The sequence below is a fragment of the Thermobia domestica genome, chromosome 13 (genome assembly GCF_964235325.1).
Source record: "Thermobia domestica chromosome 13, izTheDome1.hap1.1, whole genome shotgun sequence".
NCBI lineage: Eukaryota > Metazoa > Arthropoda > Insecta > Zygentoma > Lepismatidae > Thermobia > Thermobia domestica.
In genome coordinates this window covers 128,837,791-128,851,949 of record NC_137466.1, presented here as the reverse complement: position 1 = coordinate 128,851,949, position 14,159 = coordinate 128,837,791, and the positions used below count along the sequence as shown (strand labels likewise).

Below are 14,159 nucleotides of genomic sequence, written 5' to 3'. Positions count from 1 at the left end.
TTCTTTTCTTTTCTCATGCTAAAGCTGAAATTGCTTTAAATCAACATCCGGTCAATATTTTGCAGGTTGAATAGTAAAGAAATGAGTGATCTGATCTTCATTCATAATGCTCTAATGTCTCGGCAGAAACCCTAACTATTCTCACGGCTTTTGTTTCGTTTTGTTTGTGTTCATTGACTCACGCACTTAGTTTTCTATTATTATTATTATTATTATTATTATTATTATTATTATTATTATTATTATTATTATTATTATTATTATTATTATTATTATTATTATTATTAATGCTGTTTAATAACGAGTTCATAGAACTGATAACGCCAGCTCGCTCCAGGTGGGCTTTATGGGAATAAACGCTATGTTAGTGGGTTTCCTCGAGTTTCTTCTGTTTTCTCCCATCATCTTCATTCATTATCAAACCAGATGACCGTCGAAAAGCCGTACATTTAGCCTCGAAGCGAGCTTTCTTCCAGGAAATTTTGTTCAGGAATGGAGCAGGCAAGTCACTTGGGAACAGGGTTGCCAACCATACGATAATTTATCGTGATATACGATAATTTAAGCCTTAATACGATATACGATAATGCCCTTGCGATAATAGGTGAATATACGATAATTTTAGAACGTACAATTGCATTAAAGAATTATAAAACACACATTTTTAACAGTCATTTTCGCCAAAATAAATCAATAACGATTTGAGAATTGGTAACCCTACATCCCTGCATCCATCACATTTACGTGGAGGTGGCAATATTTTTTGTTCATGATAGATGGCTCTATTATTCGCTCACGTGAATGTTAGCGCCTTTGTTTGGATGTGAAAAACAAAGAAGTTAGAATCGTTCTGTGGCAAGTGAAATTACGTATCGCGTAATTACTTTGCGTAATTAAGTATGATAAGGATAGTGACACCGATGTGGAGTTAGAAACTGAAGATTACTATATAATTTTATTATATATTATTGCTATTATTAGTAGTATTATACTTGTTTATACAATTATCACGCCTATAACGAATATACGATAATTTTTTGTAATATACGATAATTTTAAGGACGAAAATCGATAATTTTGTTCTCCGAGGTTGGCAACGCTGCTTGGGAAGGATGGGGGCAGTTGCTCGTCCCCTCTGTGTTTGAAAGGTCTATATTTTTTTTAATCGATTGATACTAATACAGTAATAATAGTGAAATCCTTGGTCGTGGAGCATCTTGCCCTCCCTGGCAAAATCTGAAATTATGCTACTGGAAAGGGAGTGCAAAATCAACATCTGAGGGGGCTGCACTAAGACATTGTCTCTGGTAGCATATATTGGTAACTTCAATTTATTTATTTTTAAATTCCGGAGGCAGGAACGGTTGGCCAATCCGGGGGACAACCCCGTCGAAGGTATACCTGGAAGAAACAGTGCCTCGAAGCATAATCGTGGAACATTGAACTTAAAAAATAAAGCTGGAAACATTACTAATTACTGCATTTTCAAAGAGAGACATAGACATGCTCTTGAATGATTATGAAATCTAATGACACATGGGCTCATCAAATTATGTTCGCATACATTACAACCACTTGAATGGGTTATTTTCAACTCAGTCCATTCATACTAGACACAGCAGAGCAGATCAAAAAACAATATCAAATGCAGACTATTAGTGTTGCAAAATTTCCGTAAATTTTTCAGCCGCCTGAAAACACAGGTTTTCTCTTCTTTTTTATTCCAGAAACATTAGAACATTTGGGGAGAAACATTTTATTTGTATATAATTTATTCGGTATATATTGCCTTTATTTCCTGCTTCAAATTCGACAACTATGATGAATGTAATGTTCGTAGCCATAATAACGTAATTCAGTGAAGAATGAATAATCTTGATTCAACTTTCAAACCTATAAGATTAAATCGAATAACGCATTCAAGCGTTGCTACATCTCCGAAACTATTAGGAGCAGAACCTTGAAATTTTACAGAAATAATCTTCCTATACGTAAGATAGGAGATAAGATACGTAAGATATCACGTAAGATGGGAGTTTGTGATATTTGACACCTAAAAAGGGGAGGGGGGAGTGAGCTTGAAAGTTTTCCTTGCATTCTCCAGATCTCCGAAAATACTAGGGACAGAACTTTGAAATTTTTAAGAAAATATATCCTCGTATCCTAGGTTGGAGATTACAAGGGGAGTTACGAGATGGAAAAGGAGTTCTTGTAAGTTAAGCGTTATTCAAATAATAACTCTTAATGAGAAATAAAGGTTTTAAAAAATTTTGTTGCTGTACTTCATATCTGAGAAACTATTAGGCTTAGATCTTTGAATTATTTTTATAAATATTCCCCATGTAATCTAGGCTAACGATAAAATTCAGTTTTACGAAATGCGACCCTTAAAGGATGAAACGGGTGAGAGTTTAAGTAACTCCTCTTTATCGAAAACTAATTTGTAACCCAAATGATTTTGTAACCTTGTTATGTAGTTTCAAATACTTTCCACAAGTGTTATTCCTCCTAAATCAAAGAACAGGCATTCTGCTAGTTATTTTATAATTGGGTGGGACGAGATGTGAAAATCATTATGGAACGGGACAGATTGTTGCTCCTAAATCAAAATCATCGTATGTTCATTATTATATATTATAGGACAAATGTTCTGTATTTTAGAACTTTCGAATTATAATTGTAACCCGTCTAATCCATTTAATTCCTCTTTCAAAAAACAATCAAATCAATCTCAAGGGTAGTAGGAAGGCGCTGCAACACTTTTAAGATTTTTCAACTTTATATATATATATATATATATATATATATATATATATATATATATATATATATATATATATATCTTTCTTGATTTTCTCTCTTGATTTTCAATATACATCCAAGCCAGAGGTGGATCTAGAAGATGAGAACTGGGAGAGCCAGCCAGAATCCAGACTATGGCAGGTATATCATAAGATTACTATAAACTTCCAAAAATATATAAATAATAGCTTAAATTATTTTTTTTCACTAAGAAACTGGGGGCCTAGGCACCCCGGTCAAGGGCTAGATCCGCCACTAAGTTGCAAGGTGAGATATGAGTAAATTTCATTCGGAAAACTTCGACACTCATGTACTTTCCTGTGAATTTTAAAATTTCCTAACACTTAACGTTTGTTGTTGCAACATAACGAATGATGCAAGAAAACAATATAAATATTTTGGTAGACACTCTTCAACATATGCTGGCATTGTAGGTAGTGTCTAAACCAAAAGTGGTATTTTCTAACACAAGGATTTTCTAACACAACACAAGGATAGAAGTCTGTATACTCTTAAAGAACAAAACCACAGTATTATAGGCCAATCTGCTCTGAATATAGTGCTATCATCTTACAATAGGCATAACAAGTATATTACATCTAAATTTAGTATATTCGTAGATAATACAGGCAGCAAAAGAATATGCACACAAACAAAATAAATGACTTTCAATTACACAGAATTGCTATTTAAAAGATTTTTTAAAAAGATTACAGTACTGTATTACAATTAATTATTTTTCTATTTACTTATTGAACTCCAGGCAGAAAGATTATATTTCTCATAGAAAGTAATTATAAATCTAGGTTTTTATTTGGGTGGGGGGCGTTGTATGATGTGCAGCTATGTTCCACTTCCATATCATCTGAACAAATAAGGGAAAAGTACTTGTATTACCCCATTAATACTTGTTATAAGAAATGTGTGCATATCTCTCTCTTTCTCGCTTGTTGGTTGGTTTATGTAGAATCCGAGCCACCGAAATGAATTCAAATTTCAACACTCTTCCACTGGGAATCGAACCCAAGAACGTAGATCTACTATATTTTATACAACGTTCTCCTACTTGTGGTATTACAAGAGTAAGTAGCGGTGCGAGTAGGCCAGGGTTCGATTCCCGGTGAGGGCAGGCGGTCGAAAAAGTGTAAAAAGCATGTTCAGGCCAGCCATCCTGAATGAGGTTTTCCTGGGGTTTCCTCATTGACATCAAGCAAAAGCCGGGATGGTACCTAACATATAGGTCCCAGGCCGCTTCCTACCTTCCTTCCCTTTCCCCGGATAGTTTGCTCGCCGAGGGACTTACCCTTATATGTGTTACCAAAGCACATATTTGCAATTTGCAATACTGTAGAAGATGCGTTAGAGGTACTGAGTACTGAATAGTGCTTTAACATTCGAGTAATTGAATATTCGAACATTTGAATAAAATAATTATTTAAATAATTGTTCAAATATTGAGAACGAATTTTCAAATAATGGCAAAAAAAACTATTCGAATAGTTTTTACAGCTCTAGTATTGAGTTTAACTAAATTATAATAAGAACTTTCAGGGTTTGCCATGTAACATATCTTTCATAATACGCTCACAAAATCCCACTATTCATTTGCGAATACTCTGCATTTTAAGTTCGTATTTGAGCAATAAAGAAACACCCGTACTGTGTTGTATATACATACTGCTCGAATTTAATTTACAGTTTTTACAAAGACAGATTTTATTATTATTTTACAGAATTTTATATCTCACAACATAACCTTTTTTTTTTTATATCATTTCCCCAAATACCTGGAGTTTAGCATGCGTACCTTTGACTTGGCAGACCCTAGTTCGATTCCCAGCGGAAGAACACGTGGTTCGGATCCCATACGTGTTAAGTGCAGGTCTACGTCTCATGTAGTCTCGATATTGAAAGAGACGCTAAACTCAAATCCAATCAAACCAAACTTTGTTATTGTGCACTGTGCACTCTATATATATTCTTGTTGAAATATTTTTTCTATACACGAAAAAGGCAGGTTAAATAGCGAACCAGCTTTTCTATTGATTGTACGGGAGCAAAGCGTGTCTACACGAAATGCAGAAAGAACGTAATTTTTTTTTAATAACACTTCCGCTGTTTATAACAGTCCTGAAGATAGGTTGGAAAATGTCCGCCTGGCCGTTACACCCACCTCATATTTATTCCCTTGAACCAAAATTAAATTCAGCATATTGAAACGAGTACAATATATATAGATGTATAGAAATTAACTAGTATCTGGGAACAAAGGCTATGGAGGTCATTGTTATAAAAATAAGACAAATTGTCTCAATACACGTGATGAATGCTAAGCTCAAACTAAAAACAAAATGTTCTTGCTTTTGAACTATAAAAAGGGCTTAAACGTTCCATGCCATTCTCTTTAATTACGGGAAAGCATCTATAAACTTGGAAAACATCTACAGAATAACAGCAACTATAGAAAATCTCTTAAACCTCAATAATGACCTAATAGCGTACTTAATGTTGGCCATTAAGTTACACGGAAGTCTTTTAGAGGAATCTCTTCGGAATGGGTTATGGGTAATGCAAGCTGTAGAATGATATGTGGACCATGAAACAGTCGTGACTATAACCAGGGATCAAAATAAAGACTCTTTACAATCTTGTCACTCCCTTAATGCTTCTGTTCAAAATATCTCAGCCACTTTTATTTTCACCTTCTCCGTTGAACACAGAAAAGAGTTGGTGAATCCCAAATCAAGTACGTTACAGAGAAATGTTTAACCTCCCTCGCTGATTTAGTGGCTAGCGTGTGCTGATTTGGCATACATTGTCCCGGGTTCGATTCCCGTTGGGAGAATAATGTGGTTCGAATTCCACTGTAAGTCCACGTCTCGCATAGAATTGATGCTGAAAAGGGACACTAAAATTCAATAAAGAAACAGAAATTTGACACTTGTTAGTGCCTTGGTGTAATTTTACTTAATATCTTACAATGCAGTAGTTTTACCTTGAAGGTCACTTTCAATGGTCGTTAGTCAATGAAGAGACTGGACTTCGTGCCCTATGTAAGTATTCACGAGTATGCTTGTGGATACCTCGTAAATAAATTTGAAGTTGAAAATTATTTTATTAGAACCATAGCTAATACACGTTGTATGCTTGATGTCCGATCAATACGAGGTTAAATTAAAAATTATCTACACTTCCGCCATAACACACTTTCTAGGCTGGAATATTGTTTTCTTCGTATGCATGCTTAGAGTTAGTGCGACTGCGGTCGCGTGTGCGAAATTTGATCCTGATCACATTATTTGTCACCCTAGCTAAGTGTAAGCATGTCCACTCCGCTAGCAGTTTGCATCAAGAAGGAACAATGAGCAGTGAACCAATTTCTTCGGTCAGATGGTATGAAAGAGTGTGAAATTCATCGTAGACTTTTAAGGACAGCACTTTATCACGTAAAAGTTTATTTATTATTATTATTATTATTATTATTATTATTATTATTATTATTATTATTATTATTATTATTATTATTATTATTATTATTATTATTATTATTATTATTATTATTTTCGTGAACCGGGAAGTTTAAAAGTGGCCGGTCGAATGTGACACACTGAAGAGGAAACAGGACGCTCGACTAGCTTAAGCAAACTCGGAAAATGCTTCTGCGAACAAGCGAGTTATCATCGATGGGATGCATTCTTACCATTCTTTAAACATCAGTCATAATTCTGTCTATTAATAACAGACTTAGACATGCAAGAAGCGGTGCAAAATCGACTTCGGGACCAAATGGAAACCTTCTTGGAAGGAATATACGAGATTGTAGAGTGCTAGACCAAGTGCATTGACAAAGGGGGTTACTATGTAGAAAAATTTTGTATATGTTGAACCTTACCTTTGTGTAACTAAATTGTAGAACGAAAAGTGTTTATAATTTTTTATTCACCCTCGTACATAACATCTGCAATAGCTGTAAACATGAAATAATAATTGAGTAATTTGTCTTTGTAGATAATTAAATGTTCGAGGAAGTCTTTCTATTCATAATTGTGCGTCATATTTCGGTTAATGTATATTTGTTATATGTTAGCCAATTTTAGATATAATATTTTGTGTCTCATTGTTATGAAATTTTTTGTAAGTTTGATATTCAATGTTTAGAATTAGTTGCTGTTGTGACAAAATGCACAATCCAACATTTCGACACACATAGAAACTGAACTTCGTGCCCTGTGTATTCATATTACCATGTGCTTGTAAATACGTCGTAAATACATTTAAGTGGAAAATTCTTTTAGGACCACAGGTATTACACACGTTCTAAAGCTTGATATACGATCAATACATAATATCTGCAATAGCTGTAAATATGAAATAACGACCATCTGGAAGAATTGTGCTTTCATTGCTATTCCCAAGTATTCATCTCGTATATTTGGCCATTGGAAGCGAAATAAAAAAGAAACAACAAAACAAATGTCCGACACGTATTTTGCTTCTTGCCACATTTTGTAGCATGGTGTGCTAACTTTCTTTGGTTGATGTCAGAGGCGAGCCGTTCCTCATCCTGTTTGAGTTTCGCTCCACGTACGACGCTATTTCAACTTATCCCACGTGAGGAGCATAGTGGTGGAATTGTTGCGCTCGGCAAGAGGAGCGCTATTTGCCAGATAGTCGTGACCTGGTTCGCGCATCCGTGTTTTCATGTCCTTTCTTGATGCATTTTGTAGAAATATCACAACATTTCTTCTAACCAATTCATTGCATTCAGAAGGAAAAGATAACCACATTCTACCGTTTTGGATTTCTCCGAAAAGCTGTTTCGTTCCTCTGAAGTGTCCAATAATCTATTTCTGTGGCTTCAATTGAAGTCCACCTTCTTATCCTAGGTTACGTTTGTGTGCCACTGAAATTCATCTTTCTATTCCATTTAAGCGAATGTAGCTTCCAACTTCATGCGGTTAAGTTAAATTACCAATGACATGACTAGAATACCAGAGGCGATATTTTACACTTAACTCACCCTTATTCTACACACTTTGAACTTCTCTGACAAGTTACATTCGTTCCCTATTGGTTTTTACACGGTTTACCCTGCATAGAAGTACATGGTTTTTAAAATGTGTTGCTTTAAAATCATTTACATCTTTTCTTATTATTGCGATTATTGTTTTCATTGGCTAGAATAAGAATTGAATTGAGAACTCTCTAAATCTCTCAGTTTTATCGGTAGCATTTATTATTATTATTATTATTATTATTATTATTATTATTATTATTATTATTATTATTATTATTATCGTTTGTTAATTGACTGTTTCTTCTTATTTTGTATTTCACTAAACATTGCTATCATATCCTCTGAACCCATATACAAAGGTATACGAACAGGAAATCGACTTTATAAGCTATGTCGTTTTTTCGCAACAAAATGACTGAACTGTTTGAAATGAATTTTTGTACATACAAAGGGTATTCAAAAAGTTTTGCACAGTGGTCTCTAATTTTTTTATTTGTTACAGGAGGAGAATGAAATTTTTTGTGAGCGTACTTGAACATTTAGCTGTAAGTTGGTATATAAAAGTATTTCCTTTTATTTACAGGTGAGCCATAATGGACCGTGGTGAAGTAAGATGTCAGGTTGCGACAACGGTCGGTGATGGAGTTCCTCTTCAAGACCGGCGATGACTCTGCCACATCGATTCACAGGAAGTTGTTCCCTGTTTATGGGGAGGACACATTGGATCGCAGCAGTATCCAGCGGTGGTTGCAGAGGTTTAAAGAAGGTGATTTCCCTCTACTGGACAATCCACGCTGCGGTAGACCATCGACGGTAGTGAGTGATGTGAATAAAGAGACCATTAATCAAATCATCCAAAATGGCAGATGTGTGACGACACGACAGCTTCCTGAAATGACTGGTTTGTCATTAGATAGTGTGGTATCAGTGGTACAGTCACTAGGGTACAGAAAAATCTGTGCACGTTGGGTGCCTAGATTATTGACAAAAGGAAACGAAAAAGATGAGGAAGGATGTGTGCAAGGGTCTCATGCCGACCTTTACTGAAGAGTGGAAACTGTTTTGACGGCGTCATTACCCAGGATGAAACATGATTGTTTTTGTCCGAACCTGAGAGCAAACCACGTCTGAATGCCCACCTGCGCGGTAAAACATTTGATAGTGAGAAAGACCTTATTTCCTGTGTCAAGCGCTGGTGTAAAAGTCAATCCCCAGAATTTTACCAAAGTGCATTTACATCATGGAAAGAACGTTGGACCAGATGCGTCACAGCTAATAGAGGCTACATTGAGTAGGCTCAGTGTATAACTAAATGTTCCAAGTATGTTCACAAAAAAAATCATTCTCCTCCCTCAACAACAACAAAAAAGTTAGAGACCACTGTGCAAAACTTTTTGAACACCGTTTGTAGATAGCGTGTGGGTCCAGGTCGGATTTTATAATTTCACTTTAATAACTAACTAGACATAAGTTTACTTAAAAGTGTCCATTGCATTTCTATGGATCCAATTTCTCATTGTTGTTGTTGGTTACTGCGTGCGTTCATTGATTTTAGTTTCCATGGAACTTGTAAGAAACAACCGTTAGGCCACCCAATCTGCTCTTTTTATTATTATTATTATTATTATTATTGGTGCGCTATTACCCTATTTTTAAGCGTTTCTGGTAGTAACGCCGAACTCAACATCTGATCAATTCAATTTATTCACCAAAAATAATAATAATTTTAATAAAATAATCATAAAAATATTACCCTGTAGGCTATAACAAATTGCTAGAGGGACGTAGAGATGTAAGTGCTTAAAAATAACGGCTTTTTGAAAACAAAATAAACTGTTTTCTGCGGCTTTTTGCCTGGGATATTTTAGGCTTTTTAAAAATTCGATAGGACACTGTCTGATGAAGCCAAATTGGCGAAACTGTTACACGTTAATAAGTTTTACAATAAACGAATTGTTTTGCTCAGCGAATAGTTGAAATCAAATTTTGGATATGAACTGCATTCTGAACTGTATCATTATCATACGTCTGTTTACTCTCCCAAAACAGGAAGAGAAAGGCGTATAGCTTCCGCTTTTTTCCCCATGGAATATAAGAAAATTTTGCAAAAAATTCGTAAAAACACAGATTTTCTCCATGTAGGAATCTCCATTTGTGTTACTTAATATTGGAATAGCTGAATGTAATATGTGTTTGGCCTCCATGTGGAAAGCGTGGTCACGTTGTTTTGTGCTAATAAATAGAAGAGAAACCACGCATGTAAAAATTTCTTCTTTGGCATTTCCACTGCTTTTCCAATTGCATCCTGAAAGCCTTGAGATAGAGACTGTTCAAGATAGATGCTATTTGAATTGAGACTATTTCTGATTGGTTTGTAATCGTAGCTTCAGATTAAGTACTAGTTGAGTGGATTGATCCTTGAAAGGACCAGAGTTCTTGGTGTGGGTGCTAACGATGATAATATCCAGATTTTTTAAAAAGTGAATTTTGTTTTGATGTCATTTTGGGCAAAAATTAAGGCTAGTGCATTGTCCCTGTTTTATAAGTTGCATAGAATTTTGGGTTAACCGGTAACTGGCTAGGTTTGTCAAAACTGGCTCTACAATAAAAATAAACTATTGGATTAATGCAAAGGCGGCTGATGTATCCATATTGAAAGCAACTGCTGCAGCGAGTTGGTCTGGCAGAAATTCGGGATGATGATTATGTTGAATATCCGAATGCCGTCCTGTGTAAGTTGCTTGATTGATTGTGGGTTGTGGGAGAATAGCCTTATTAGAGATAGAAGGCCATTCTGCGATAGTACTTTGACGATAAAGACTATATGTTGCTTCAGGAGTTCTTGGATGTCTTCAATCTTCCATTGGATATCCACTCCCATAATCACACATGTAAGCGTGTGTTCTTTTCCTTTTGTTTGACTGGTTTTGAATTTGCTCGTCTGGATAGGGAGGACAGTTCGGGTTGCTTGAAAAGTAACGTCAACTCCAAGGTTACTTAGTTGAAAACAAATTAAGAAATTCTGTTTTCTTGAATCCACTGGGAATGTTGAGAAAACCTTGGTATCTTTGTAAAATCTTGCAGATATGACTTCGCTCTATTCCAAAATTTCCTAGTTTGGTGTTCCATGAGTGCTGTGATGTAGGAAAATTCTGTGTCTTCGTGAAGTTGACCAATTCGTGTATCACGACTGTGTCCAGTTACAAGGGGTGTTGCATGATTCTGGATGATTTGAAGCCCCCTCATGGAGGATTTAGGTGCGTATTTCCAGGTGGAGTGAACATATAAAAAGATTGAGCGTCTCATTTGTTTGTACAGATGAAATATCATCTTGACTTGGAATCTTGATGACCAAAGTAGGCAGATCATCGCTTGAAGATGTTGGTTTGCTTTTGGAAACTATGTGATAGTTGGTTTGAGAGCAAGTCGGCTTCCGATGTAGGTAGTCGCCTAAGTACTTGGTACTGTTTTCTTGTGGAAGTAGATTATTTCCTTAGTAGAATTTGAGAGGTGGAGGACGGCGTTGCTTGGTGAAGTATATTACGATTGTTTTCTCAGGATGCGGCAAATGCTCCAACTTTCCATTCAGTCCTCCAGTTTGTATCCAGTCTTTGTATCCACAGCGTTGCGAAGCGTGTTTTTATTATGAGTGAATAAGGAAATGTAGTCGGTAAACATTGCGATTGGTGTGTTTGCTGCAATTCGCAGACTTGCTGTATAAAGATTATACAGGAAAGGTAACAGACGATAACCTTGTAGCACGTCGGTTGCAATGTCATGTATATCAGAGTAGGATGATTCATGTACTACTTGGAAAGTGCGTCTATGTAGAAGGGAGGCGATGACAGCTGTATAATATATTGGAAAGCCCACTTGATGAAGCTTGTGTAGCAATCCTGCTTGCTAGACACGGTCAAACTATTTAGCTACATCCAGAAATATTGCAATGGTATTCAGTTTCCACTAAATGGTATTCGCTTTCCACTGAAGTTGCGCCGTCATACTGAAGACGGGGTGGAAGCCAAAGTGATGATGAGGCAGTATATTGTGGTCACTCGTTATGCGCTGCAGATGGTCATACAGTAGTCATTCAATCATCTTGCTAATTCGATAATAAACTAATTGGTCGATAATTGTGGGGAAATAGTAGATTTTCCCCGGTTTTGACAACATGCAGATATTGGTGATTTTCCGTGAAGATGGAAAATGTGCAGTCAGGGCAGGACCATGGTGTTGAAGAGACGACATAATATGATAGAGAATTTTCCTGGGTACGTTTTTTTTTTTTCAGCAACGGTGAGGTAATGTTGTCCGGGCATAGTGCTTTTGTAAAATTTAGTCTGCGCAGAATGAGGCTGACTTCTCTTGAAGTGCAAAGCCGGTCTACTGAAATGGGATGAGCTGGATATTTGTTCTGATGAAGCGATGAACTAAATATATATGGTCACTCGTCAACTGAATCTACTTTCGGTTGGAAGTGATTCGGGACTTGTGTATAATATTTTTATTTTTTGGACTTCCTTTTTCTGTAATAAAATTTTAAAACGCGCAGTACAGTACATAAGAAATATTTATAAATGCTGTCCTGCACTAAGAGGTCAAAAAATATGAATAACAGTGGATTTTGGTTTTAAAAAGTGAGTTTTTATTGGTATAGGTGGAGCAAGAAATAAGTATTTAGTAATTTCAGACTCCTACCTATTCTGCTTTTTTGTTATCCGGCTTGTTCTTCTGGCACGCTAGGGAATTAGGAATTAGATTTCTGTGCTGTCGGCATCTAAGGCCATTTAGCCTATCACGTTACTATCCGGGGAAAGGGAAGGAAGGAAGCGGCCTGGAACCATTATCTTAGGTACCATCCCGGCAATTGCCTGGTGTGAGTGAGGGGACACCCAGGAAAAACCTCACTCAAGATGGCTGGCCTGAGAAAGCTGTTACACTTTTTCGACCGAGTGTCCCCACCGGGAATCGAACGCGGGACCGCTCGCACCAAAAGCGAGAGCGCTAGCGACTACGCCAAGCGGGGCCACTTCCAACACGTTAGACCGAAATATAGATAAACTGTGTACTGAAAGTAACGCTCGTTTGTTAGACAGTTTGCATGTTCTCCGGTTGTGGTAATCTAGTAGGAACTGTATAGTATATGTTACTATATGGGATAATAATATATATTCTTTATTTTATTTTATTTTTAAGGTGAGGCAGGCTGTAAGTGTTCTTTCCTGTGGACATGATTTTCACGCTGTCTGCATGAATCAGTGGCTTCCAAAAAATCAAACATGTCCTCTGGACGGCAGTAGCATCTACGATATACTTTCAGTTGAGTAAGTATGTTATAAATACAACACTAATAAACTATATATGTGTATGTATACATATTTTACAACTCTTGTTACAATGTCTGGGAGATGTTCTCTTCATAAAATCAAGCCAAAGAAGTCTATATATGATGAATCAAAATCGGAATTGGGTTTGGTTTTGAATTGTGAGTTTTGCAGTAGACCTACGAGAGAAAATATACTTTGACGTCACATAGTTTTAAAACATAGTTCTGGTGTCTTATTTAAGGGATCCAAAAAAATGTTTGTTTTCCATGCCCCTAATTATAAGTTAAACATTGGTATTCTGTAAATTTTATTCTGACTTTCCTCTTTCTTAACAGAATGGATAAGAGAATCGTACTGCGTGTTTTAGAGACTTTTTAGACGTGGCAAAACACATTACAAAACATCCACGCAAAACATTGGCTTCAAGTAGAACATTCTAAAAGCAAAATTTCATGAAAAGCACTTACTTTATATCATAATGTTGGTAGGCAACGAAATAACAATGTGTTTTATATTTTATTTCATTCCAGTTGTTCACTTCCTAGCATTCCTTAAACTGTGATTCTGTGATTAAACTGTGTCCTTGTGGTCTTTATTAGATGGACATTAGTTTCAAAGAGAGAAAAAAATTCAAGTGCGCGGACGGAAGGCAAGGAATTTCATAAACAAAAGTCGTACAGGAAGCGGAGTGGAAAAAATTGAGAGGAAGTCCATTAAAAAGCTTCACAGTTTCACTCACATTTTCTTTGTAGATAACTTCGTAACAACAAATAATACGATATTTTTTTAAGAACCACAAAGCACTATAAAATGAAATAATAGTTTTTTTAACACTTGTTATATAGTAGAACAATTTAAATGTCCATCATAAGCTGGGTAGCCAAGTGTTTGTCTTACCTGCTTAAGAAAAGACCTGGAATCAATTACTAGTTCCCTTAACAGCATTTTGAAAATATTCAATGGTTCACTTCCCACTTTTTAAATTCCCCTTATTCTTTTTAATTTATTTATTT

General features: G+C 35.9%; 1 protein-coding gene across 2 annotated transcripts in view; it reads left to right on the top strand.

Moving 5' to 3' along the window:
• Positions 1-14,159, top strand: part of LOC145668494 (E3 ubiquitin-protein ligase ZSWIM2-like) — a gene marked incomplete at its 3' end in the record, with an annotated part of 229,351 nt that overhangs the window by 203,119 nt on the left and 12,073 nt on the right. For both annotated transcript variants that reach the window (XM_081736448.1, XM_081736447.1), the window contains 1 exon segment: positions 13,016-13,143. In XM_081736448.1, the coding sequence (XP_081592574.1) occupies positions 13,016-13,143 (128 nt within the window).